Below are 25,422 nucleotides of genomic sequence, written 5' to 3' on the forward strand. Positions count from 1 at the left end.
CCTAATTAGAACTTTTTTCGAGGACATGATTTATCTCAGGTCGTCCTTCCAAATCAAGACCCCAAAAAGAAATAAGTTAAAGGACAATAAACTTACTATAGGATTACCTTGTTAACTACTACTAATAAACACAAGTGTCTCATTTTGAATATCTTAACCATTCATTTTGTAAGCTTCTATGTTGATATTATCCATCCAAATTAAATAGATCATTTTAGTCACATAAAGACGAGTGTGGTTCATTTGGAAACATAAGCAATAGGAAGCAATTACCACTTGTCCTCATTACTAATATTTTCAATAAATCCACCATGTTTTCTTAAAATACGCTATGAATGTGGTTCATTGGCATATATACTGATCTCCGATTAATCCAAACACTACAAGAAAAATTAAAATTTGTGACGAAAAAGTGGCGACGGAATTTAATTTCGTCACTAAATGAGTATATTTGGCGACGAAAAAATAAATTCCTCACTATTTTGATAACTTCCGTGATTATACTTGTTTAGCGACGAAATACATTTTTTGTTGCCGAAAGCTTAAAAAAGATGTCGAAATTATTTTTCGTCGCCAAAGATAATCATTTGGTGGCAAAAAATATATTTTGTCGCCAAATGAGAGCAATTTAGTAACGAAATATTTATTTCGTCACCAAATGCTTAACTTTGGTGACGAAAAAAATTTCGTCACCATTTTAATGCTTTTAGCGACGAAAAATATATTTCGTCGTCATATGGGCACTTTTCGTGACAAAATTTATGAATTGCACTTTTGTTACTAAATGTATTTCGGACGTAACTCTTTTATTAAAAACTCCGATTGAGATAATTCAAATTGGGTTTGAACAATAACTCAATTGCCTACAAGTTTCATGTTTATCAAATTTGCTAATTTTAATGTTTAAAAGTTCAAAATTACATTCGAAATATATTTTCATGTTCAACATATGTGTTATATATTAGATATTTCAAATATTTATTGAAAAGAGTGTGTGGTGCCGTTGGTTGGAACTTGCGCGAAAAACTCAATGGACTCGGGTTCGAAACCCAGCAGGAGCAAGAAAGAATGATTTTTTTTCTCATATGAAAACCTTTTTTGCAACGAAAAATTTCGTCACCGATGTGTCACATTGGTGACGAATTTTTTCGTCGCTAAAAGAAATAATTGATGACAAAAAAATTCGTCATCAAAAAGCACAATAAACGAGGAAAAAAATTTCGTCACCAATTATTCATTTTTTGGTAACAAAATATTTCGTCATCAAAAGGCACTATAGGTGATGAAAAATAGATTTCGTCACTAGGTAGGAATCCTCGACAACCTTTAGTCGACAATTTTTTTTTCGTCACCTATATTATTTGTGACGAAAAATATTCAATTTGTGACGATTTTCATTCGTCACCCAATTGAATTTTTCTTGTAGTGAAATTTTTACGCCAACAATGTATGTTTCAAGATTTATAAAATGCGGGACTCAAATGCAAAATTAAACCGCAGGGGGGATTCTATTTTGCGTTAGCATCGGAATCGTCACATTTGGAGACCGGTGCCGACCCTTTTTTTTTCTGAGAAAATCACACAATTAAGGATGTCATGTTTAGGTGAGAAGATCTCCATTCTTAAAGAAGGCAGTGCGAAAAATCTGGTTGGGGTGAGAGAAAATTACTTTTTCAGTGTCACGCGTCATGATGTATTGACACCTGTCTTCTGTCAACTTAATATTTCAAGAATATTCCCTCTCTTTTTTTAGCTGGTAAGAGGTAGTCGGATAAATTTACGCGCAACTCAATTATTTTCTATCCGATCTAGTCACAGGCAGGTCATTCACTCTAGAACTAGAGAACTTACAAAAGATTTTTCTCGTACGACCTGACCCTCGTAGATTGCCAAATTTCAAACTTAGAATATATGAGTTTACAACTTATTCCTGTTGTCATTTGAGCTACTTCTTGGATCAACAATACTACGCATATTCCTATAAACCACATCCCTCTCACACATGTGTCAACTCCACACATTTATTTATAGGATGAACCCCACATATATATATAAGATAAGAGTAATCGGGGAATGACCAGTAGGTGTGTCATAGTATTATTGTTAAAAAAACACTCATTTCTTATCTCCCCGTTTTTTGTAGTAGCCTTTTTTTTCCCCCTCCTAAAAGCGACTTAAGTAGGAGTGTATCTCTCAGATATCAGGAGTCAGGAAGTAGTAACTGAGAAGTGTGAAAAATAAAATAAAAATGAAATAAAAAAGAGTCAAGGCATCAAGTCGTAACCGTGCATGAGACCTTCTACATCTACACTTCACCACGTGGAGTTTCAAATTTCCCTATATAATACCCCCCTCTAACAACTCACTCCCTCCCCATCTTTTCTTCTATCTTCTCTCTCCACATAAAATAATTGGGTTTTTTTTTTTTTCTCTCTCTCTCTCTCTAGCTTATCTTGTCGCCGGCGGGAGAGCTCTCGCCGGAGTTTGTTTTTCCTTCTGAAGTCTTCCTTGCTCAAGTTACTGTCGAAACCTTGTAAGCTCATTTTGGGTCTCTCTCTCTCTCTCTCTCTCTCTCTCTCTCTCTCTCTCTCTCTCTCTCAGTTTTTCTCTCAGTTTTTTATTTGAATGGGGGTTCTGGACCTGGTGGTCGTGGGGCCCAATCAAGATTCTTTTATTTTAAAAAGCTATTCCTACCAGTTTTATAGTGATCACCTATTATAATTTTAGATGCATAAATTCGTATATAGACACGGGTTTGCACACAAATGTATCTGATACTATTTTTATATCTGTTGAATTTCACTATTTTATGGAGCGTTGGATGATTCTTAATGCATCTATATTCAAATTTGTGCATTTTGTCTATGTTTGAATTCGTGCCCACAAAATTGCATGCGCAGACTCTTCCAATAATACCACTGCCTGGATTTGTTGCCCCACCAAAAATTTCAGGAACACATTTTTAAAACACAAGCACAGTCGTAGCAGCTCGATGTACATATGCGGACTCATATGAATCGAATAGTCCTGGACACAGTTTTTTTCGGAATTGTGTCTCAAAATGACGTATACGTTCGTAAGATTGCTCATAAAATCTGTGGGTGGTACTGGTAGCTGTTTGAATGCTGAATATTCCGCCCTGTATTTTGCATGTTAGTTTAGTCGTAGCTATCACCATATCTACAAATCCAAATCGATCTCTCGATCGCCCCTCTTCTATTTCTTCTCTTCTGATCTTCTAAAAGGAAGACAATTTCCCAGCAGAATCATGCAATACATTTTAGAGTACTGCTGATCTTTTTTACTTGTCTGCTTGTAGTAGTAATTCAATGGGGGAAGCATGCAAAGATGGTGTCAACCAGCTTCCAGTTTCAGAGTCACTACTGGACCTCGGCCTCTCCTTAGGCGGCTGTTACAGCCAAATTCCCTCGGCGATCCCCCTGACTATCCGAAACCCGCCGCTCAGAGGAAACCCGACCCGAAACGACGCCGTGCTCACTGATTTCTTCGCTGTGTCGCCGCCGAAGAAGCCGACGGCGGCAGAGCTGGAGGTGAGGAGGGTGAAGGCAATTCAGGCGAGGAAGAGATTTGAGGCCAAGAAGAGGCTGGTGGAGAAGCAGAGGAGGGGAGGATTTGGCGGCGGCGGTTGTAAGGAGGAGAAGAGTCCGGCGGCGGCGGAGAGTGAATCTGCTGGTTGGGCAATCGACTCGGCTTCGAGGAACAATGCTTTTTGTCGAGCCATGGGGAAACTCCAGAGCAATGTGGGTCCATCTCACAGCCTAAGGACTCAAGGTAATCTGTTATCGAAAATTATTCAATACTGCTGGAGTATATGAACAGTATATTCCCTCCTCTCACATAACACATAGGGCCCACGCGGAGGACATATGTGGAATTTATGTGTTATGTGATAGGAGGAAGTATACTGTTCTTATACTCTGAAATTATTGAATAATTACTCAATTTGTTATTTAATTTTATGTTTTGGTTTTTGTTTTTCAATGGATTTTAGTAATGATTTCTGATGGGTTTTTTTTTTTTTTTTTTTTCCTCTTTCAGTTGTTTGATTGTGCAAATGCTGTATAAATTGGTCTAATCTAACGTTATGTTTGAATACGTGGATATATATAGCTATAATCTTTGGTGGAAAAGAGAATCCAATTACTACGATGACTATAGGACACGGTCAACTAGAATTAATTAATGGGACAGACTGGACTGGACTGGACTAAAGGGTGAAACAATAGTAGACTGGAAATAATAATTATCAACTAATTGATAGAAAAAATTTCTGTTTATCCTAATTAAGATTCGGTCTTGCTATTGTCAGCCCACTGGGCTGATGATAAACACACTAAAAGACAAAAAAAATATGTATTTCTGTGCACTTTTTACATCTTTTAATACACATTCACACACCTACCATCGTCAATCCATTGGGCTGATTTTAGAATTTTCCATTAAGATTTGTCCGGATCAAAACATCAATTATTTTGAGTTTTTTTTTTAGTATACATTTGAACCGATGGTTTCAAATTCTTACAAAGCAAAACAAAACTTTTTTGATAGGATTGGATGAAAATAAATGAAGATACTCATTTATCGATATGTCTTCAACCTTTTTCTTTGAAGTTCAAAGGGGATGTTCCCGTGCGAATCTCAACAGATACTTGGTCGGATTGTTGATCAGTTTGAACTAAAGGAAAAAATTTAGATGGAATACTAGACAATATTCTTTGCTTTCAATAAGTCCATACAAATCTATAGGACATATAGAATGCATGCATGTTTATGAGGTATGCGCATCGGCCGAACCACATTTTCATAGAATTAGATTTTTCCATTAGATTAATTCTAGGAGCCCAAAGTATCTAATTGGCTAACTTTCCTTTCCCCTCAAGGACGTCCCTGTCCTCCAATTCAAAGCTTTCATATAGACAAATCCGTGATGAATGATAGAACAACACTATGACGAATTTGGGCTTTGGCGGCAGTTTTATCGTCCGCGATAGTGAAAAATATCGGTAAAGGGGTATGCAACCTGTGGTAATAACAAGCTCTCAGAAAAAGGTAGTTATTAATGACAGTTATTAATGGCGGTCGCAAAGTTTTGCTACTCTATCATTTACAGTGGTAAAAAAAAAAAAAAAAAAAAAACTGGTAATAATAGAGGAATATAAATTGAATGTATTTATATTCATAAAAAATACAATTGTTCATGTAGCATAGTGGTTAACACTTAGGGTACTATTTGAAAGGGTAAAACCTAGCGCATTTTTTCTCAAATAAACCTTACTGTAATTTACAGGCGTTTTCTAAATCGCCGTTACTAGTATCGTACCTTTACCGGTGCTATATTAATGCTACTAATAGCGTCCTAGTATTGGTGACGCCTGTATAAACGGTATTTGCATTACCATCGCAAGAACCACCGGTAAAAGTATTATTAGTGGCATTCATCCATTTAACGACGATGTTTTATTGTCGCAAATAATCATATTTGGCGTGCTGAATCTGATAGCGCTAGCATTTTTGCTCAAAAAAAGCTTTAGCGGCGTTTTCTAAACCGCTGCTACTAGTATCGTGCCTTTACAGCGGTATATTCGCCGCTAATAGCGTTTTGCTATTGGTGACACTGTATAGACGACACTTGCAGTACTGCCAATAAAAGTTTTATCGGCGGTTTTTATGCCTTCAACACCGGCATTTTATCGCCTTGAATAATCATTTTTGGCATGCTGAATCTGTTAGCTCGAGCATTTTATCCCAAATAAACCTTTACCGGTGGTTTTCTAAACCGCCGTTGATAGTACGTTATCTTTACTAGTGGTGTGTCCCTGCCGCTAGTAGTGTTTAAGTATTGGTGACGCCTGTAGATGACATTTGTCTTTAACAACGGTGTTTTATTGCCTCAATTAATCATATTTGGCATGCAAAAGCCGTTTCACATGTGTAAAATTATATGAGCTATACAAGATCCAATCAGATTCTAAAGCAAGATTAGATAAGTTATAGTTAACAAATTGATATCCATTTACGAGGAGATTTTTTCCCTTCCATTTGAGCTCCATTTTTTCCTCTTCCATTTGAGCTCATTTCCATGACGCCATAAAAGAATTCTGTTTGGTGTGCCTTGCTTTGATTTCTTGCATTCTTTTTGCAAAGTAAAATTTGGTATTTCTTTACTTGGTTTAGAAAGGCCATCAATATGAGTTAAAATTCTATCCACCATAGGTGGAAACCTTTGGTTTTCCACCACAGCCTGTTATGGGTCACACCAAATATTTTTTATTATAATCTAAATCGTTCATCTTGTAGAGCTCACATAATAGTACATACATGCAAAAAATGAGCTTGGGTAGACATCAATAGGTATATTAAAAATTGAATTTCGGTTTAGGAAATGGACTGCCATAAATAATTTAACTTCAAAATCTCTAACCCTCTATTCTGTAAACCAAAATTTAAGTTTTGATATACCTATCGATATCTAATCAAGCTGATTTTTTTCATGGGTATACTACTCTATGTGTTCTACAAGATGAACGGTTCAGATTATAACAAAAAAAGTCTTGTAGGACCCACATGCGGTGATGAAAACCCATGGTTTTCACCTATGGCGGATAAAATTTACACTCCATCAATATTCCTCTGCTTTAACTATAGATATTCGCTTACATGTTATCCATTATGGACCAAACTCGATTCAGGTGCTGAGACTTCAATTCCAACGAAATTTCCCACCATTTCCCAGCCCGCATTCATCTCTATGGCAAAGGACAATGGAAAATCACTCTTGGCCAATTACAGATCAGACGGAAAATCGCCTATACCCGGAAGCTCTCTATCGACCTCTGCGGCTATGGCCAATAAAATGGCAAATGGGAAACGACTCGCATCTTCTGACTCTCGCCCCGAAACTGAGCAATACCGAAAACTTAAGAAGGGGAGGGTCTTACCCGATGGTGCTCTAATGCTGAACGAACTGTTTACACAAATGCCTAGTGTTATCACTACCGGTAATGGTCCCGAGGGGAGGAAAATAGAGGGGTTTCTATTCAGGTACTTGGAAACAACAGTGAGGATCGTCTGCGTTTGCCACGGCAGCTTTCTCTCTCCCGAGGATTTTGTCAAGCATGCCGGTGGAGGCGAAGTGAGAAACCCCATGAAACACATCACTGTCTTGGCGTCGCCCTTTTAACTAAGTGCATTGCGTTTGAAGAATGAGGAGAAAAAAGGCTAATGAGCCTTCTCTGGTTCTCCCTCTTTAAGATGTAAAGGGTAAAAGTTCTTTCGCTTCACATGCAATGTTGTGAAGGGTTTGTTTGTTTTGTCTTTTTTTTTTTTTTTAAATTTTTTATTTTGGGGTACGTCCTTTTCCTTCCCTTTGTGTGGGAAATCAAAAACTTGAAAGTGCTTATAAAGTTTTTACTTCTTGAATTGTTGGCTATTGTTGATCCTTTAGATGAATTTTTTTGAATGCTTCTTCAATACTCCTTTTACTATATATATATGGGGTTGAGATTGGAATTTAAGATTAGCATAGGAAATCTGATAATTAAATTTCAAACAAATTTATATAGTAGTTCGGCTGATTAGTTTGTCCACTCTTTAGTGAAGTCTTCCCTAATAATCATTGGTATTCACTAGGTTTGCAATGCTTACAACATTGTTGATTTTTAGAGAAGCCAACAGTACTTCTTTACAAAAATGAATTCTCTCATGAAAATCTATCACAACTGTATCGCCCCATTTAAACCACCACACAGTAACTCATTGGAGTCTAATCATATGGCCCAAAATATGTAAGTGTAAGTTATAACTTGTCGAAATAAAATAAACCATGTACGCTCCTACTTATATTATTAATAAAAAGTTATAAGTAGTAGCTTACATATATGGTTAATTTGTTTTATTCTCAAGATCATCCACGTAGGGAGCATTACAAACTTACCATATTTCATAAATGCAACGTAATCTCCACCCAACTAAAAGAAATGAAGTCCAGATTTCATAATCCGGTGTAAATCGATCCAGATTTCATGTATTCATTTAATTCTTTCTACTCATGAATCATTAAATAGTCCCTAGTTTTCAGATTTTGCAAATCTCACACAGATTTTGCAATGAATGTTACCGTCCTAAAATCCCGTTCCTTTTTTATGTGGAGGATTAGTATAAATATCTAGCCTTTGTGGAAAACCCTAAATATGAATGTATACTAAGCTCGGCTTTGTTGCTGCCCACAGTTCAGAAAAAAAAAAATCGTCTCGGGTCCACTGTAGATGTTTGGACCTGGGTGTGTGTTCGATCTACTAGTTTCTCAAAATAAATACTTATTTTTTGAATTAAAGATAATGTATTGTGAAAGAATGATTAAGTATTTATTTGTAAGAAGAGAAAGTGGAATGGGCCGCTCACTCCTTATTTGTAATTGTATTGTAATAGGGCAAAAATATCAGCGTCTTGCCGTCAGCCCGCGGAGTTTGTCAAGCATGCCGGTGGAAGCCAAGTCGGAAACCCCATGAAACAAATCAGTGTCTTGCTGTCGGCCCTTTAAGGAAGTGCATTACATTTGAAGAACAGAAATCCTAAGGGAACCGACACATTCATATCGATGGGGTACCGACGGGAAAGTGGGGCTCACTCCGGGTCCCGCACGGATGATCTGAATTGTTCAAAAATAAAATCGAGTGGGTCCCGCGAGAATCAGCTCAATCCGATATATGTTGGTGCTTGATCCAATTTTTCATTTTTTTTATTCAAATTTCAGGACTCAGAACCCAAAGTGGGCCAAGCATTCCCGTATGAATGTGGTCGCATACCTATAGTGGGGTGCATGAGGAAGAAAAGGTTAAGGAGCCTTACTTGGTTCTCTTAAGTTGGTAATTAAGGGTAAAAAAACTGTTTCAAAGTTTTTTTTGACTCTAATTAAGGATCGCTTGTTTGTTAAAAATTATCAAGTGGTTCCTACTAACCAATAAGTTGTTAAAAGCCTCTTGGCGTGATGACTTGTTGCCTACTGTTGATCCTTTATATTAGTGTCATCACTTATTGCCCAAAATTGTTAGTGAAACTTGAAAGTACTTATAAAGTCTATACTTAGTGAACTGTTTGTCTACTGCATGTTAATACTTTAGATGAAATTTTGAGAATGCTTCTTTCAATACTTCTTTTACTATGGGGTTGAGCTTGGAATTCAAGATTATCAAATGAAATGGGATAATTAAATTTCTACTTTGTAAAACAATTATAGTAGTTCAGCTAATTAGTTTGTCCACTCTTTAGTGAAGTTTTCCTTAATAATCATTGGTATTCACTATGTTCGCAATACTAACACTGTACACCCCATTTAAACCACCGCACAATAACTCATTGGAGTCTAATCATATGACCCAAAATATGTTAACTCAAGTTATAACTTGTCGAAATAACGTTACAAATTAAACTCACCACTCATCCATGCAAGCAATGAGCACTAGAGTTATCATGGTATTTCACATGTTTTTTTCCTAGTGACTGAAGTCACGAGAATATATATTCCACAGGTTTTTCTTCTAATCTCCACATAAAGTACCAAGCCCACATGATTGTTGGGTTGTTCTGATAGGCTGTCAGCTGTGTAACACCCATAAAGACCATGAACTGATAGAGCCTAGTGTAAGGACCCCATATAGACCATTGGCCTGATAACTTGTTGAAACCTATCAACATAGCCCCCAAAATGCCCAAGTTACGTAGTAGTTTACTTGGTTTCTTATATTTTGAAGATCATATATTAGGCTACAGACATGAGGTGGGATAATACAAACTTTTGCCTTTATGTCCTCACAAAGGGTACGTTGAGCAGTAAAGTGTAGTATTTTTTTACTGGTGTTTACCCAAATGACCGAGTCACCACGATACTTCACCAAGGTATTTTACGGCTCTTTTCCTGTACAAACGATCGGGTGGGCTCGAGACTTCGTCCAGCCACCAGTAAAGATCTGCGCAATATTATGGCAGCTCTGATCACTAGGATTTACCACAAAAAAACTCTGGTAAGTAGGAAAAAGACCTGTGAAATACTATAGTGACTTTAGTGCGCAATCCATTGCAAGGGTGCAAGGCCATAAAGGTGGAGAATTTCTAACATCCTGTTCCACATCAAAAGTCCACATGGATGATCTTAGGAATATGAAAAATCATGTAAGCTAAAGCTTCTACGTACTTATAACCTGTGCTTAAGCATTTTGGATCATGTGATCAGGTTCCTTAAGGTTGTTGGGTTAGTTATCGAGTACATGGGGACAATTCTAACAACACAAGGATAAACAACTTAAAACAAGAAAACGGATGGTTCAGTAGATAAGCTTTTCTCCCTCGCACGTAAGGTGGGACAGTGAAGTGCTTCAATCCCAATCCCTTGTTTGATTGGAATACTAAGGGTTAGGATAACAAATTGCATTTTTCAATTATACCCATGGATGAAAACTTGGTCTATGCATTGACGGATAAATTTTTTAGTGCTGAGCGGGTACCACGTGGTGCCCGCTCGGTGCATCCGGGCCATCTATTTCCGTTTTAGACAGCTTGGATTTGGAGAGAGAGTAATGGGGTGAGAGGAGAGAGTGTTTTAATCTGGACCGTCTAACAGACTTTTGGGCAGCCCAGATGTGGGTGCTCGATACCACATCAGCCGGGTGACGTGGTACCCATCCGAACCCAAAAATTTCTCGCATGGAAGACCCACTCACGAGTTTGCAATTTTTGGACAATTTGAATTTTTTTTTTCATCCAATCAATTTCCAGATTTGGTGGAAAGTTGAGCAAAAAAATAAAGTACTATAATTTTCAATCCGGTTGAACCAATGCGAAGATCTTATTTTTCTGATCATTTTATCTTAAAGGGTCATAATTAATTTTTGATTCTAGGGCTCTCATTAGTTAGCCCTAAGAAAGTCATAAAACTAAATATTTCTTAAAGCTAACTAACGAGAGCCCTAGAGTCAAAAATTAATTATGACCCTTTAGGATAAAATGATCAAAAAAATAAGATTTTCGCATTAGTTCAAACGGATTGAAAATTAAAGCACTTAACTTTTCAACCATCTTTAGATAGTTTATATATTACTAAAAAACATGGTTAAAAAGTTAAGTGTTTCAAATTTCAATCCATTTGAATCGGTCAAAAAATCTTATTTTTTTATCATTTTATCCTAAATGCTCATAATTAATTTTTGACTCTAGGACTCTCATTAGTTAGCCCAAAAAGATATTTAGTTCTACAACTTTTTAAGAGCTAACTAACGAGGGCCCTAAAATCAAAAATTAATTATGACTCTTTAAGATAAAATAATTAGAAAAATAATATCATCACACTGATTCAAATGAATTAAAAGTTAGAGCGCTTAATTTTTTTCTTGAGTTTTTCTTGTCCTTGCACCCCCAAAACGACACAGTTTTGGGGCACTACAACCCTATGTAATAGAGGGTATTATTGGTATTAAGTTAAAATACCATGGGCAAGGTGGTCATTTTGCAAGAGGGAGCGTGGGAAAGGATTCCTAATTCCTGGTACCCCAGGGTATTAGTAATTTGGCAAAATAGGGGGATTATTGTAACGCCCCTAATTTTGGGAACGTTAGATAGGCAATTTCATTAAAAAAACTAAATAGAGTCTGGCTCAATATTCAACAAAAGTAGGGGAAACTAAGGTTCCTATGTACTGCTTCGCCTGGTCCTCCTAGCCAGCTGTTCGGCTCCGAAAGCATCCAAGGTGTACAGCTCACCCTGTTCATCTACAAAGTCTGACATATTATACCAGCGTCGCCCACAGTATAATATGTCAGGGTCACCAAAGGTAACACCATGAGCTACAGGAGTTCAATAGAATAATTCATACCCACTAACCCTTAACTTACAAACAATAGAACATAAATTAACAATTTCCATAAGTACAGTGCATATTTAACAAAACGGTCAACAATGATACATCCACATTCGCCATTCAACTAACATTGGTGTTCAAGATTTCGGAGTTTCTCCTACGCGACTCGTCGTAGACCGTGTTGCCATTTTCCATTTCTCATAAACCAAATCATCATTTCCAAAATCGTTTTTACCCACCCAATTTCGGTTCCGCCGCTCCGGGTTCCCAAGTATCCGCCAATGGTTCCGCTGCTCCGGGTTTCCATTGGCACACAATTGGCATTGGCACCTCTCCGCGGTAACCAAGCCACACACCCTACCTCGGTTCCGCCGCTCCGGGTTCCTGGATATCCGCACAATGATTCTGCCGCTCCGGGTTTCCATTGGCTCACAAACACACACGTACCACATAATGGGCTACTACGTCCAGCCACATTGCGGGATCCAAAACATTTCTCCTTTTCAAAACACGCCTTTTCATTAACCACACCATAGGTGTCATGTTTCTACTTTCTCGATTTCTGTGTCTCGTTTTCATGCATAAACTCCGCGGTAGGACTTTTCACATAAGTAAATATAAATCATTCATTGTAATCTTGAAACTAAACTAGCAAAAGCAGCCAACTCTATATTACTAATCATGCTCAAACCATCACTTAAAGCATAACGCCACATGTACGGACGCCTTTGGAGCGAAAATCACTTATGCTTTACAATAAGACAAGTAATATAAGTAATTCATATATATATGCTCATAACCATCCTAAGATCAAAATACGAATATTTTTATCAAACGATAAAGTCTTATCTTTCGAAAGTCGTTCTTTCTTCCTTTGTGGGAAGTTCAAAACAACATATGTTTATTAGAGTAAAAGTCAATTATTCAATATGTTCATACCACCATTAGCAAAACAAGTTTACTAACTATCATGCATTCCAAATATTATAAGCAATAATCTAACTTCTATTTATACTAGAGATAGTAAGTAGAGATATTCTACATTATACTTAGAACTAGAGAGTAAGGACATTCTACCGTTCTTCTTGGCGGTAGGGCGGCTACGGAAAAAGTAAGTCGGCCATATAACGGAGTAACTTCCTATGGTAATTTCGAAAGAGAAAGGTTTCTCTCGGAACTAGTTCTTGACCTAAACTACTAACTTTTTGGATCGAGAGGGTGGTCGAGTGGTGGTTTAGTGGCGGCCTAGGATGAGTTTCTTGAAGAACTCAAGAGGAAACTCAAGAACAACTCAAAAACAAGAAGAACAAAGAACAATTGCAAAGATTCTAGAGAGAGAAGTTGAATGGGTGAAGGTGTGAGTTGAATGGCAAAGATGGGGTGCTATTTATAGCCAAGCATTGGCCTCTCCCTCTCCCTCATGGCCGGCTCCCCCTCCCTCTCTTTATCCCATAGATTTTGCTCCATTGTCTTGTCATTTCAAGCATGCCAAGCCTTCCATGACTTGTCTTTTTCATTTTAGGCCATAACTTAGGTAATCATGAAGGGTTTTTAGTCTAGTCTTGTCCTAGGAGAGGTTGCTTGCAAGAAAGAACAAAAGAAAGTCTAGTAATGGGTTGTTAAATAGTACTTAGGTTGAGTGTGAGAAGGGCTAAAAGGGTAGCTTGTAAAAGTGCCCAAAACACAAGCACACACTTCATTCCTCCCTCTCTCTCCCATTCGGCCTCTCTCTCTCTCTCTCTCTCTCTCTCTCTCTCTCTCTCTCGTACCAAGTATGTATGTATGTGTGTGTGTGTGTGTATATATGTATATGTACATCTAGGAAAATCTAGGAAAGTAAGTCTAGGAGGCGAATTAAGTTCAAGGCTATTCTTCCTAGACTTGCATGCATGAACTCCTACAAAAATCTAGGAATACTATTTATGGAAGCAAAATGATGGGATTTGGTTTTGACTTGTCTAATCAAATCTATGTGTACTTCTTGGATTTTGGTAAGACTAACTTCTATTACTCAAGGGATAAAATTTTTCCTAGTAATTATTGTCCAATGGGTAAGACTTTTCCTAGAAAGTGTACATATAAGTATATAGGCTTGCTTGCATGGTGAGTCAAGGTTTACTTCCTTTGGAAGCAACATGATTACTTCTTTTGGAAGCATAATGATGACTACTCTAGGCCTAAAGGGTTCAATTAGGGTTTTGGAAGGGTTCATAAGGTTTCAAGAGGGTTGAAAGGGCTCATCTAGGGTTAGGAAGAAGTAACTAGGTGAATTGGTAGTTAGGTATCTCCAATTAATTGGTTATAAGCTAACTATACTTGCTATGTAGGATTTTTAGCCAAGAAATATAATTTTAAAGATTTTATTAAACACACTAGGATAATATACAAGTGCTTCTATAAGCATACTTGTCTTTTAGAAAAAGACTAGATTGTCCGGTTCGAAAAGATATAATTTTATAAGTTTCAAATCTCATTATGACGGATTATTAGAAATTAAAAAGGAATTTTAAAAGCAATCCAAGTAATTAAAATAAAATTCAAATATTTAACGAAATTTTTTATTTACCAAAAATCAGGGTCGTTACAATTACCCATCCCATCCTCTTGTTAATCCCCTCCATTTTTTTGCAATCAAACAAAGAGTTAGAAGACCCTTAGGATTAGCAATCATATCCCAAGACCTAACACATTTATCAAACATGACCTTTAAGAGTATAAATGATCTAAAGTTGGGTTTCTCTTTCTAGTGTTAAGAAGATGATCTACAGTGTTTAGAAGATGATCTACAGTGTTTTAGCCCATAAGACACAGTAATACGTACGTTGTATGCTATCTGAATGTGGGATGTCTTTTCTGTGGTTAAGGCAGTCGTTTATATTAGCAGCGGCAAAGCTAAGAAATGAAGTCAGAGGGGGCCGAATTATGAAAGAAATTTTGGTTCGGATTTTTCAAGACTAAATCTAGTCAATCAATTTTTACATAATTGTTTTGATAAAATGAAGAATTAATCTCAAGTATTGTTGATATCACATTGCTTTATGACTGGCAGCATCATTACCGCACGATATCACGTACAATAATTTACTGTGCTCAAAATGAAAAGAAATTGGTGGGGCCAAGGCCACTTCCGACTTCACGATAACTGCGCGAACAACATTTGTTAATTCTTATAGTTACCTATTGGTAGGCGGTAAATCTATTTTAAGGGGACTGTGTGCAAACAGAACGGGATTTGGTTCGGTTCTGTATCGCTTTTCAATTCAATTGTAATCCGTATACTCAATTTCTGTTAGTATTAAGTAATGAAATGGTATGCTGGATTTTCGCCGATGTATTCGTTCCTCAAGCCTTCGTTCCTGAACCAAAAATAAGTCCTTATTTTTTAAGAAGGCAATTTCAAGCTAAAAAATTATGAACTTATTGAAATCTAAAAATATGCAATATGGATCTTGTTTGGAAGATCTCGATGAGATCTTTTATACGATGCAAAAAAAATTGAAAATTTATTTTTTATTTACTTTATTTTTGAGTTTAAAAATGTGAAATAAGCTGCTTATTTTTTAAGGTTTCTGAAACGGGCCCTAACAAACGTACGTAAACTTCAATCATTACCTCATTCAGTGTTATGGCTTATTAATTACAGCTAGCTCAATAGTTGTTTTTGTTATTCTTTTTGTGTCAATTTATGATGCAAGGTTTACAATCTCATGATATCATCAGGATATATAAAAAAAGCTGTCAAACAATCTTGATTAGTACACATCTTGCAAATTCAATAAATATAGATAAACATAGCTTGAGAGACGAGATCGACATAGGGTATATACGTAAGAAATAGAGCCAGTCGAACAACGCACCAAACGTCTGGGCGTCCAGTCACCTATGATTCCGGTCTCAGATATGGAGACGAGGTCTGGCCTAAGATTCGGTTATCCTTTTGACAACAGGAACCAAACTCTTTGAACAATTAAACTTGGGATGATGCTATGGTGTCCACCCGCTGTTTGGGGACACCGTAATTTTTGGCATAACTGACCATTACAAGCATAACAAAAATCAGTAACATATATAACTAAGGCCTTACGAAGGTATAACCCCTAAAATCCCCAGAATTTTTGGGGATTTTGGGGGTTATGCATTTATAAGGTTTTGGTTATACACAACACTAGTCTTGGTTATGCTTGTAATGGTCAGTTATGCCAAAAATTATGATGTCCCCAAACGGCAAGTGGATGCCGTAGCATTTCCCTTAAACTTGGTGCAATTTTGCAACAACTCTAGGCTTGGAGGGCTTCTGTATTTTGGTAAATATATTTTCTTGTGTTATAGTAGCAAATTTTTAGCTGAGAGTGTTTTCTTCTAGGGAAAATCTATGGTGTCCACTGGCAAATCGGGGACACCATAACTTGCATCCAACGGTAAAAAAGGAGGCCACCAATGCAACTTTGACCAAAGATGACCGGTCAAACCAATCATCCCAACAGGTAACAAAATTCGGTATAATAAAACCACTGATGGCATAACAAGTTATAGGAAAAAGGCCACTTTAATTGAACGGCATAACATGACCTAAAAAGGTATAACATTCATCCAAAATAGGCATAACAAGACTACTAAATGGCATAACAAGGGAGGCATAATGGGGAAACCATTGAGGAGCATAACAAAAACCAACTTAGGCATAACAAAAAGTTAAAGAGGCATAACAAAAAGCAAAAAAGTTATAGAAGCATAATATGACCACATATAAGCATAACAATAACCTGTTGTAGACACCCCAATTTGGGCTTCCAGATTAGTTTACTTACGGTTTTTGATTCCCCAATGATGAAATGGATCAAAAACACTCCGAGAATGATAAGTGCTTGAGTTTTGAGTGTTTGAAAAACCCTTAAACCTAACCTAATCTGAGCCACTTCAAAAGGCCAAAAACCCTAATGACGCGCGTTGTTCCTAGATCCTCGCGCGACGGTCAAACTGCCAGGTGGTGGTCAACAGTCAACATTTGACCGTTGACCATCGCATGCCAGGGCACACCCTCGCGCGACAAATTGACTCCATCGCGCGCCGGACCAAACTGTCGCCAACTTTTCTTAAGGAGGAAACCTGGCCACCAATGCACCTTCAACCAACCTCGTGGACTGGCTGAACTCCTCTGTTTGCAGCCCATACCTACCTCATCTCTCCTTATAAATACCTCCATGGTTCATCCATTAAAAGGGTTACAACTTTGAAAGGTTACAAAGTTCCAAACAACTCAAGCCATCTTGTTTCCTTGCTTCTATCATTCATACGCCCTCAAGAACATAGTTTGTTCTTCCTTTTTCAAACAACCTCAAAGCTCAAATACTGTTTCAAAACTCAAAAGCCAAAGGTATAGCTTACCTTTGTTCTATTTTCTGTTCTGATCCCTGAGGGGGGCCGGCAGGGCCAAGGTTGGTTATCAATACCAGTCCTAAAGCTGGCAAGGTTTCAAAAGCCGTCATGGTACGAACCAGCGCGCGATGGTCCCACTCTCGCGTGCGACACTCCGTGGTTGCGCGAGATGGACCGCGTGGGGATTGGTGTCCTACTTTTTGTGTATTTATTTACGTATAGATCACTCTGCAAGCATGTAAAAAAACTAGTTTATTGCTTTCCTTAGTAAAAACTGTTAGCTTTGTAGTTAATTTGCATTTCTGCTATCTTGGAGTACCCTTGGGATCATTCTGGACATGTGCCAGAACCCATAAACATGTAAACCAAACACACTGGTTAAAAGGCTCAGACAATCGCGCGCCAGGCGCATCCATCGCGCGCCTGAGCATACCGTCGCCCGCCAGAGTGAGATAAGCGCGCAATAGTCTGCCTCTGACCAGTGAGTGGCCTTGCACGGGTAGCTTGACCTTAGGCCATTATTTTGTCCCCACACTGTTTATGGGGTGTTTTGTTAGTTTGTGGGGGGTTTTTTAGCCTTTAAATATTGCTTAGAACTGTATATTATGTTGCCTATAAATTGCTTGGTTTGTCCTGGGTGTGCACTGGTCCTTCTAGAGCCCAAAGGGTTTGAGAATAAAAGATGTGGGTTTGAGCTCATTGGCGCGCGCGTGTCTTAGAGTTACGCGCGTAGGTGTGAACAGCATGCGGTGACTTGTTCAGTGCATGCTGGTTTCTTCCTGCTCACGTCACTCCAAAACAGGGGCTTCCCAGTTTGTTTAAACTCCCACAGCAGTCTGTTTTCATCCTATACTAACTGCTCATCCATGCCATCTATCACATATTGCAAATTGTTACGGTTTTAATCCCCATTAAACTGTTCTCCCGCCCTTAATTGGCTAAAGAATTGATTAATCAAACAGAATCGCAAACGTTTTCGCAAATGCCTAAGTAGAGACCGATATCCGGATTGGGCAAAAGGGTGCCTTAAAACCCTTCCCCTCTCGTAACCTGGCTCCCGAACCCAGATATGGTTATGACGGACTGGTGCCTTCACCTTTTTCAAAAATCAAACAGCGCAGCGAGCGTTTCAAGTTCGGTTCCTTGGGTGTCGAACCTTCAAACCCAAGTGGCAGTTAGAAAATTTTCGTCTTTGGTTCATTGGGGTGATATTGAAATTAAGAACATCTTGCACGAATTTGACAAAATTGGAGGTTATGACAGTCAGGGGGTGGTGGTTCATTTTACACTGGACGAATGGACGAAGGTGGATGAAAAAACCAGTGGCAATGAAGTCGGCGTGTCCCAAATTTCATCTGGAGATGTAAGTGTGATGACAATTACTTTCATAACAGTAGCAAGTCTCTTACTTCGTCAAAATATGATACTGGCGAAGCACTTTAGGTCTGAAATGTTTTCTGATTTGCAAGCACAAATTGCTCAAGAAATGGACCTCAAGCATGGCCTTGAAGGACAATCCTCTCACCTCTTCACGCAACTCATGAGATTACATACATCTCAAACTTCAACATTGAACGAGTTTGAAACCCACGATCCTATGCTTAACCAATTGAAGGTTGTCTCAACAAATCCAACGCAAGCGAACCACCTTGCCTTTGAAATGTTGTATAAGCCGCAACAACAAGAACAACCACCACCACAAATGGCTCAAGAAATGGACCTGAACCAATCAGTCATCCTTGAACAAGAATCCTCTCCCCTCTTTACGGGAGTACATACATGTGATACTTCAACACCCAATGAGTTGAAAACCCTCGATTCTGCGCTCAACAAATCCAAGGCTATCTACGACATGCCAACCTCTTATTTTGATCAATATAACATGGGGATTGACACTCGAAATGAAAGGATAAAAATGGACATGGATGAGGATATAGTTTCACCTTTACCGGTATCGGGCTTTAAGTCACGTGGTGGTTCGAGTAGAGGTACTGACACTTGAAAGAGGAAGATACAACAGGACATAAATGAGGCTGTAGGTTCACCGTCATCGGTATCGGGTTTTAAGTCGCACACTGGTTTGAGTAGGGGAAGGAAAAAAAGTTGGCCTTTGGAAAACATGTCCTGTCGTTTTGTGCTAATGATAATGTGGAAGTCAATGATGAACCACGGCAGTTGCGACAACGTGTTGAGTTGAAGAAAAGCCAGTTCCAGCGTTCTCCGTTTACGAAGGACGGTCTTAAGAAGAGGAATCCTCCAAAAAACAAAAATCAAGCAAAAACTCAATCAACGATTATTGTGGATCAACATGAAACTATGGACAACATTGATATCAACGTTCCCATTGTGTGTATCTTAATATCATTTACATTTATTGTCCTTTATGTATGGTGTATTTCCAATTCATGATTGTGATATTTAATTTTCTGTCCAATTCAACAGTTTCGTGGATTCTATAAAAAATTCAAGTCTTTGAAGTTTGTTGGTGCTATGCAGGAGTTAAATCCATAAAGCAAGGTTATTACTCATTCCCAATTCCCCTTGTCCAATGTAGTATGAAGTCTAGCCCATTCTTGTTTTGTATTTGTTTATTGTCTTGTCTTGTCTTGTATAGCCGTATATTCGAGAAACGACGGATTCTCCAACATACCCAACCCCGGAACCCTTAAACGACCATGAAAAGTTGTTAACGGCTTTCATTTTTTATCCTTGTGATCCATTTACTGGGTACATTTTTCAAATTTCGCCTATATTCCTTTGTTTTCCCTTGTTAACTATGACATTTGTTTTTCATGACCAGAATCATACTTTCAGGGATGCTTACATGCACTTGAAAATGTTTGGAATTGAAAGATTCTTTGCAACCCGGTATGATTTGTGCAGCTTGAAACACAAAGCATGGATATTGGACACGATTTGTGTGATATGATTTTGCCACCTGGTTGAAGTATTTAATTTATTATGATTCATTTGCATTTTAGTCCAATGTGGTTACCTATGTATGATTAAATTTGGTAGCTGTGCAAATGACAAATGAGGAAAGGTCCAACCATCCAGACAAGCGCCACTTTATGTGGTATTTGCCGGTTATTGTATCGGTTAGTATAATTACTTTCCCATAATTAATTTCCCCTTGTCCTCTTTCTATCCTCTAATATTGGCATTGTTTATATTTCTTGTAATTTTGTAGAGGCAAATATTAGGCAATCCCAACCTCAATGATTGTGATTTGAAGAAGTTATGTGATAGCTACTTTGGAGATGCAAATTTTACTACTGACCTTAGCTCATGCTCCATGGTAAAGTTAAAAAATGTTGACCTAAGAAGTTAGAACTTTTGCAAAACGATTGTAAATTAAGATTTCAATTTGTCTGACCATCTGTCTTAGCTTACCTTCGGTCGTAGATATACATACCAACAAATGATGGTGGGAACCATTGGTTTTGCATCAAGGTAGACCTGGGCATCCAGATGGCTTACATTTTTGATTCAAAGCCGGCCACTCGATCCAATTTGTTCTGTAAGCGACTGACAAAAAAAGTGGTATGCCACACCTCACATAGATCATGTTTTACAGTTTTGCTGGTTTGTTTTCTGTCTGATTACTTGTATTTATGATTAGATGGAGGCATTACATCGTGCCTTGCGGTTGCAATATAGAGACCTCTATAAGGCTGATGTCAGCAAGTTTAACATTGCTAATGTTGAAAGGCAACCTCTGCAGCATGAGATCGACGAGTAATTTATTAAACACTTTGTTGTGTTACTTGTGCTACTTCTATTACTTGTGTTTCAAGTGGTTTACTGACAGACATAATCCTTTGCACGCAAATTTAGGTATGATTATGGATTGTTCATTATAAAATTCATGCAAGGCTTCAATTACCCATCTGGTGTACATAGGGTTAGTGGTTGTAAAGTAAAAGTACCTTCGTTATTGCGTAATGAACTGGTTGCTATAGTTTTGGTTTCTAAGGTTTATCTTTTTGGATTTGTAGATGGATGATACTGAGAGGCCAAGGTTGTTAATGGATTTGATTGTTGACCCAAATAATCGGGAAGCCGATACGGTTGTGGAAAAATTTGACGAATAGAAGACAAAAAAAGGTAAAACGGGCTTTGTGTACGCAGGTGGTCACTTGGTTCGTTTATACACTAACAATCTATAGGCTATGGGTTTTTTTTTTTGAGTTTGATCACTTGTTGTGCCAAAAGGGCTTCAAAGTAGTTTAATATGGGGTGGTAAATTTTTGATCTCCAGGGGGAACTACCATAGTCGGGGTAGTCGGGAATCCGCACCCGCATACTCCCACTCCTTGGAAGGGTACTAAATATAGATATTGGGTATCTGTGACTTTTGCTTATATATTGAACTGGACCTGTCATTGTTTAGACTAGGTTTGGGTGAAACTACTTGGGCTCAATTTGGGATGCTTGTACATGTTCAATGGGATTGTCATTGTTGGGACTTGGTTTGAGATACAATTGATTGACCTTCCGATTGTCGGGTTGTAGTATCACCCACATTTCTGTTGTAGTCGATGGCTTTGGTGGTTATTAACATTGTACACCTCCTACTATTAAAACCATGTCTTTCAATTTTTCTGGAATGCTTTACAATGGCATTGGCGGACACCAATGAAGACAAACATGTAAGGATACATTTTATTAATAATTTGTGTACTAAACTAAACACTTACATGTCATTTATGAAGTATTTATAAAGAATAAAACTAACTAGTAACGTAAACGTTTATGATTTGGGGTTTTCACGTAGCTGGGTTGGAAAATGCAATACGAAAACAAATAAATATTCAACTTCAGTTATTTTGTTAAAGTTCAGTTAAATTTTTAAATGTGACAGCCCATTGATTGAAAAATATGTTGTTGTTGTACATCTCACATGTTTGTATTGAACCAATTGAAATTTTTGAAAACCTAACAGAATGCCAACACTCTTTTCCGACGATGGTCAACTATTAAATTAAACTGATTTTACCCACGATATTTTTTGATGAAATTTTACCCACAATATTGCTCCACAAAAGAATTAATTGAAAGTAAAAAATCATTTATCTATTCATAAAGGGTGGCCAATTTTTTTAAACATACCTTTTTTTTTTGTCACCCATTGCTTCTCCCACCAATTTTTTGATGAAACAACACACGGCACTGATACGTATTCCCTCCACAAATCAAACACGTTCAATTTTTGTTTCAAAACATTTCCCGCCCATGTCAAAATTTTCAAACCATTTCCCCACTTTAAAATATTTCTCCCTCCTGTCACCTACCCTATATAAAATTTACCCTCTCTCTCTCTCTCTCTCTCTCTCTCTCTCTCTCTCTCTCTCTCTCTCAAGTACTCAATTTCAGTTCCACCCTCTCTCTGCTTTTAAGTTGGAGGATTAAACAAGCAAGGCAGCCTTCTACCACCGCATAAATGTGATTACTAGGTATGAAACCCTTAGGTATTGATATGTCTTGGATGTTCTGCGGCCAAAACAACCTATGTTTAAGTAAGTTATCTCTATTATGGCTATTTTAATGTAGTATTGTATGATCGATTTAGCTTTCGATTGTAGAGGGCAAATGGCTTAGTCCAGCACTAATAACAGGGGTGATGATTGGTTTCTCCCTCAGGGTCCTCTTTATGACCCAACAACACCAAATTGTCATTGTGGGATGTGGGCAAACTTGAAGATTGCAGGGCCTAACTCCAAATACAAGGGGACTTTGTACTATTCCTGTTCAAAAATTACAGAAAGGTGTAAGTTCTTTATGTGGTGTTTGCCCATATTCGGGCAAAGTCATGCTCTGGGATTTGATGATTGATGTGATGATGGATTGCATGGATACCCTGAAGTTAGTACGAACAACGGAGCCCATGTTGCTGTCCTTCAAACAAAGGTTGATCTGCTTGAACTGTGCGTTCGGTTCATGAAAAATATAATCAACGGATTGCTCTGGTGTTTATTTGGTGCAATAGTCATTATATTTTTTAAAGGTTAAGTTTTTGGAGCCCTGATTTTAAGTAAAATCAAGTAACACTATTCTGTACGGTACTTTAAATTTTTAGGGTAATGCTACTTTGTATTATATGGCGCATGATTGGAACAAAATGCTTTGTTGGTGGTATTTATCATATTTATTTAGGTGCAGTATGCGCCAGTTATGTTATTTCCTTGTTCCATTTGGAAAAGAGTTCAGTACTTTGTAGTTGTCGGAGATTAGACCACATGGTTATCCAAATTCCTAATTATACTATCATTACCTGTTGTTTCCATTGTGAATCAAGTGGAAAAGATAGTGTAAGAGGAATTTGGACTACTACAGCAGGTTTTTCGAGGAGTACGAAGATTTTACAAATACTGGTAGTCTGCAAGGAGAAGGAAAGGAGGGGATAGAATTGCAATGAATACAATGGATCTCAATGATCCTTTCAAAAAAACAAAAAAAAATTCCCCTCATTTTTTCCTTGTTCTTCTTGGTTCTCTTTACATACATGAATACCACAAGCTACATCAAAGAGGCGTTAAGGTTCTTGGATTTCTCTTTCGATACATAAGTAGCACAATTTACATCAAATAGGCATTATTACTACATATGAGGAAGGACCAGGTTGGGGTACCTCCGGAGCCTTTGACAAGGGCATGACGTGACTATAACTCCAAAACCTGGAGAGGGTATGGGAGCTTCCTCCTCACGCAACGAAGAAAGTAAATAGAAGGCTTTCCACCATCTACCTTGACTAGCTGACAACATGCACATGGTTACATTGCTGACCAGCCCCCTAATTCACTTATTATAATAAGCTTACTAATTCGATTGTTGTAGTGTTTTAAGCCCACTAATTCGATTCTTGGATTCCCCAAAACCTCCCATCTTGATTATAAGAACAATCTCACTTAAATAGATAAATATTGTGACAACCCACACAAGCCAACAGAAAAACTTCTCCAAGGGGATTTCAAAAGAAGAAGAACTGGGGCATGGTAGTATGGGTTGCTTTGCTTCATCAGAAACAACCCTCAGGGATTTCAAAAGAAGAAGAACTGGGCATGGTAGTATGGGTTGCTTTGCTTCATCAGAAACAACCCTCAGGGATTTCAAAAAAAGAAGAACTGGGCATGGTAGTATGGGTTGCTTTGCTTCATCAGAAACAACCCTCACCCCTACTTATACTAGTTTTGTATTTGAGAAGCCGTGGAGTGACAGGACTACACTACCCTACAAAGTAAAGGAGGTATTTTTTGGCAAGTTGGCCTGGAAAAAAATAATGCTATGAAAGGACTACATTATCTTCCAACAATTATTCTATGACCACACCCATATACACACCCAAATACACACCTACACACACAAGTGTGTGAGCCCCACTCACACTGCACTCTCTAGTGTGTGTGGGTGTGTATATGGGTGTGAAGATGGGTGTGGAGATAGAATTACTCATCTTCCAAAATGAAAGAGGGCATTGCAATTGAAAAAATTCAAAGGTATGTAAGGACTACGCTATCTTCCAAAGTGGAAGAGGCATTATTGGCCCTGCAGAAATTATTAATGCTATGAAACGACAACACTATATATCTTCTTCCAAAGAGGCATTATTGGCCCTACAGAAAAATACAAGCTATGTCAGGTGCAACAGTATCTCCCAAACTCAAAGAGGCATTATTGGGCCTGCATAAAAATTAAAGCTGAGAGAACTACACTATGTTGGAAAGTATACGAGGCATTACTGCCAAGTTCGGCTGTAACTTCATCTCTAGATTATTGGCAATGTGGGGGCCAACAAATTTGTTTGTATCCGTCATTTTTCAATATCTCCAAATTTTACACAATCGATCGGCCAATCGGTCATAAACGACAGAAGTAGACTCTATTCGAAAGTGAAGTCTCAATTTACTTGTCGCAGTTGTAAGTCTTTAAAGTGCTGAATTTTGAAGTTTTCAAGTTTGGGAATACATTCAATAGGTGAATCGGTCATTGTGGAGATACCGGATGCATTTCCCTAAAATTTGAAGTTTCCTTGCAATAAGCTGTTGTTTAAATATGAAAGGACTGAAATATGGTAACTTCGAAAGTGAGCTTGTTGAATTATTGTGAACTTGATAGATGATAATTTTCGACAAGAGTTTTTGACAGTATTCTATCCAACTAAAGGAAAGGAGGAATTA

At 37.9% G+C, this 25,422-nt stretch overlaps 2 protein-coding genes across 4 annotated transcripts; both read left to right on the forward strand.

Annotated features, from left to right (window-relative positions):
- The first annotated feature begins 2,375 nt into the window (after nucleotides 1–2,375).
- LOC131299166 (ninja-family protein 1-like) lies at nucleotides 2,376–7,439 on the forward strand. 2 transcript variants are annotated; one of them, XM_058324767.1, is made up of 3 exons: nucleotides 2,376–2,548; nucleotides 3,320–3,792; nucleotides 6,711–7,439. In XM_058324767.1, the coding sequence occupies exons 2-3, from the start codon at nucleotides 3,330–3,332 to the stop codon at nucleotides 7,199–7,201; spliced, it is 954 nt and encodes a 317-aa protein (XP_058180750.1). In that variant the 5' UTR covers nucleotides 2,376–2,548; nucleotides 3,320–3,329; the 3' UTR covers nucleotides 7,202–7,439. The 2 variants fall into 2 exon arrangements, with proteins under 2 accessions (XP_058180750.1, XP_058180748.1); XM_058324765.1 differs by having other exon boundaries at nucleotides 2,376–2,533.
- Nucleotides 7,440–19,847: 12,408 nt separating this feature from the next.
- LOC131299167 (uncharacterized) lies at nucleotides 19,848–21,410 on the forward strand. 2 transcript variants are annotated; one of them, XR_009190647.1, is made up of 6 exons: nucleotides 19,848–19,972; nucleotides 20,060–20,343; nucleotides 20,436–20,571; nucleotides 20,651–20,788; nucleotides 20,868–20,983; nucleotides 21,244–21,410. XR_009190647.1 is itself a non-coding variant. In XM_058324768.1 (5 exons), the coding sequence occupies exons 1-5, from the start codon at nucleotides 20,272–20,274 to the stop codon at nucleotides 21,272–21,274; spliced, it is 465 nt and encodes a 154-aa protein (XP_058180751.1). In that variant the 5' UTR covers nucleotides 20,233–20,271; the 3' UTR covers nucleotides 21,275–21,406. The 2 variants fall into 2 exon arrangements, 1 of the variants encoding a protein (XP_058180751.1); XM_058324768.1 differs by lacking the exon at nucleotides 19,848–19,972 and having other exon boundaries at nucleotides 20,233–20,343; nucleotides 20,436–20,543; nucleotides 21,244–21,406.
- Nucleotides 21,411–25,422: the final 4,012 nt, after the last annotated feature.

Source organism: Rhododendron vialii, chromosome 8a, assembly GCF_030253575.1.
Source record: "Rhododendron vialii isolate Sample 1 chromosome 8a, ASM3025357v1".
Lineage (NCBI taxonomy): Eukaryota > Viridiplantae > Streptophyta > Magnoliopsida > Ericales > Ericaceae > Rhododendron > Rhododendron vialii.

Bases quoted from the DNA above. Each gene is read 5' to 3' on its own strand.
- LOC131299167 (XM_058324768.1), top strand. From the start codon at position 20,272: ATGACAAATGAGGAAAGGTCCAACCATCCAGACAAGCGCCACTTTATG. The intron at 20,344-20,435 runs GTTAGTATAATT...GTAATTTTGTAG, and splicing joins ATTTGCCGGTTATTGTATCG to AGGCAAATATTAGGCAATCC. The intron at 20,984-21,243 runs GTAATTTATTAA...TTGGATTTGTAG, and splicing joins CTGCAGCATGAGATCGACGA to ATGGATGATACTGAGAGGCC.
- LOC131299166 (XM_058324767.1), top strand. From the start codon at position 3,330: ATGGGGGAAGCATGCAAAGATGGTGTCAACCAGCTTCCAGTTTCAGAG. The intron at 3,793-6,710 runs GTAATCTGTTAT...AACTCGATTCAG, and splicing joins TCACAGCCTAAGGACTCAAG to GTGCTGAGACTTCAATTCCA.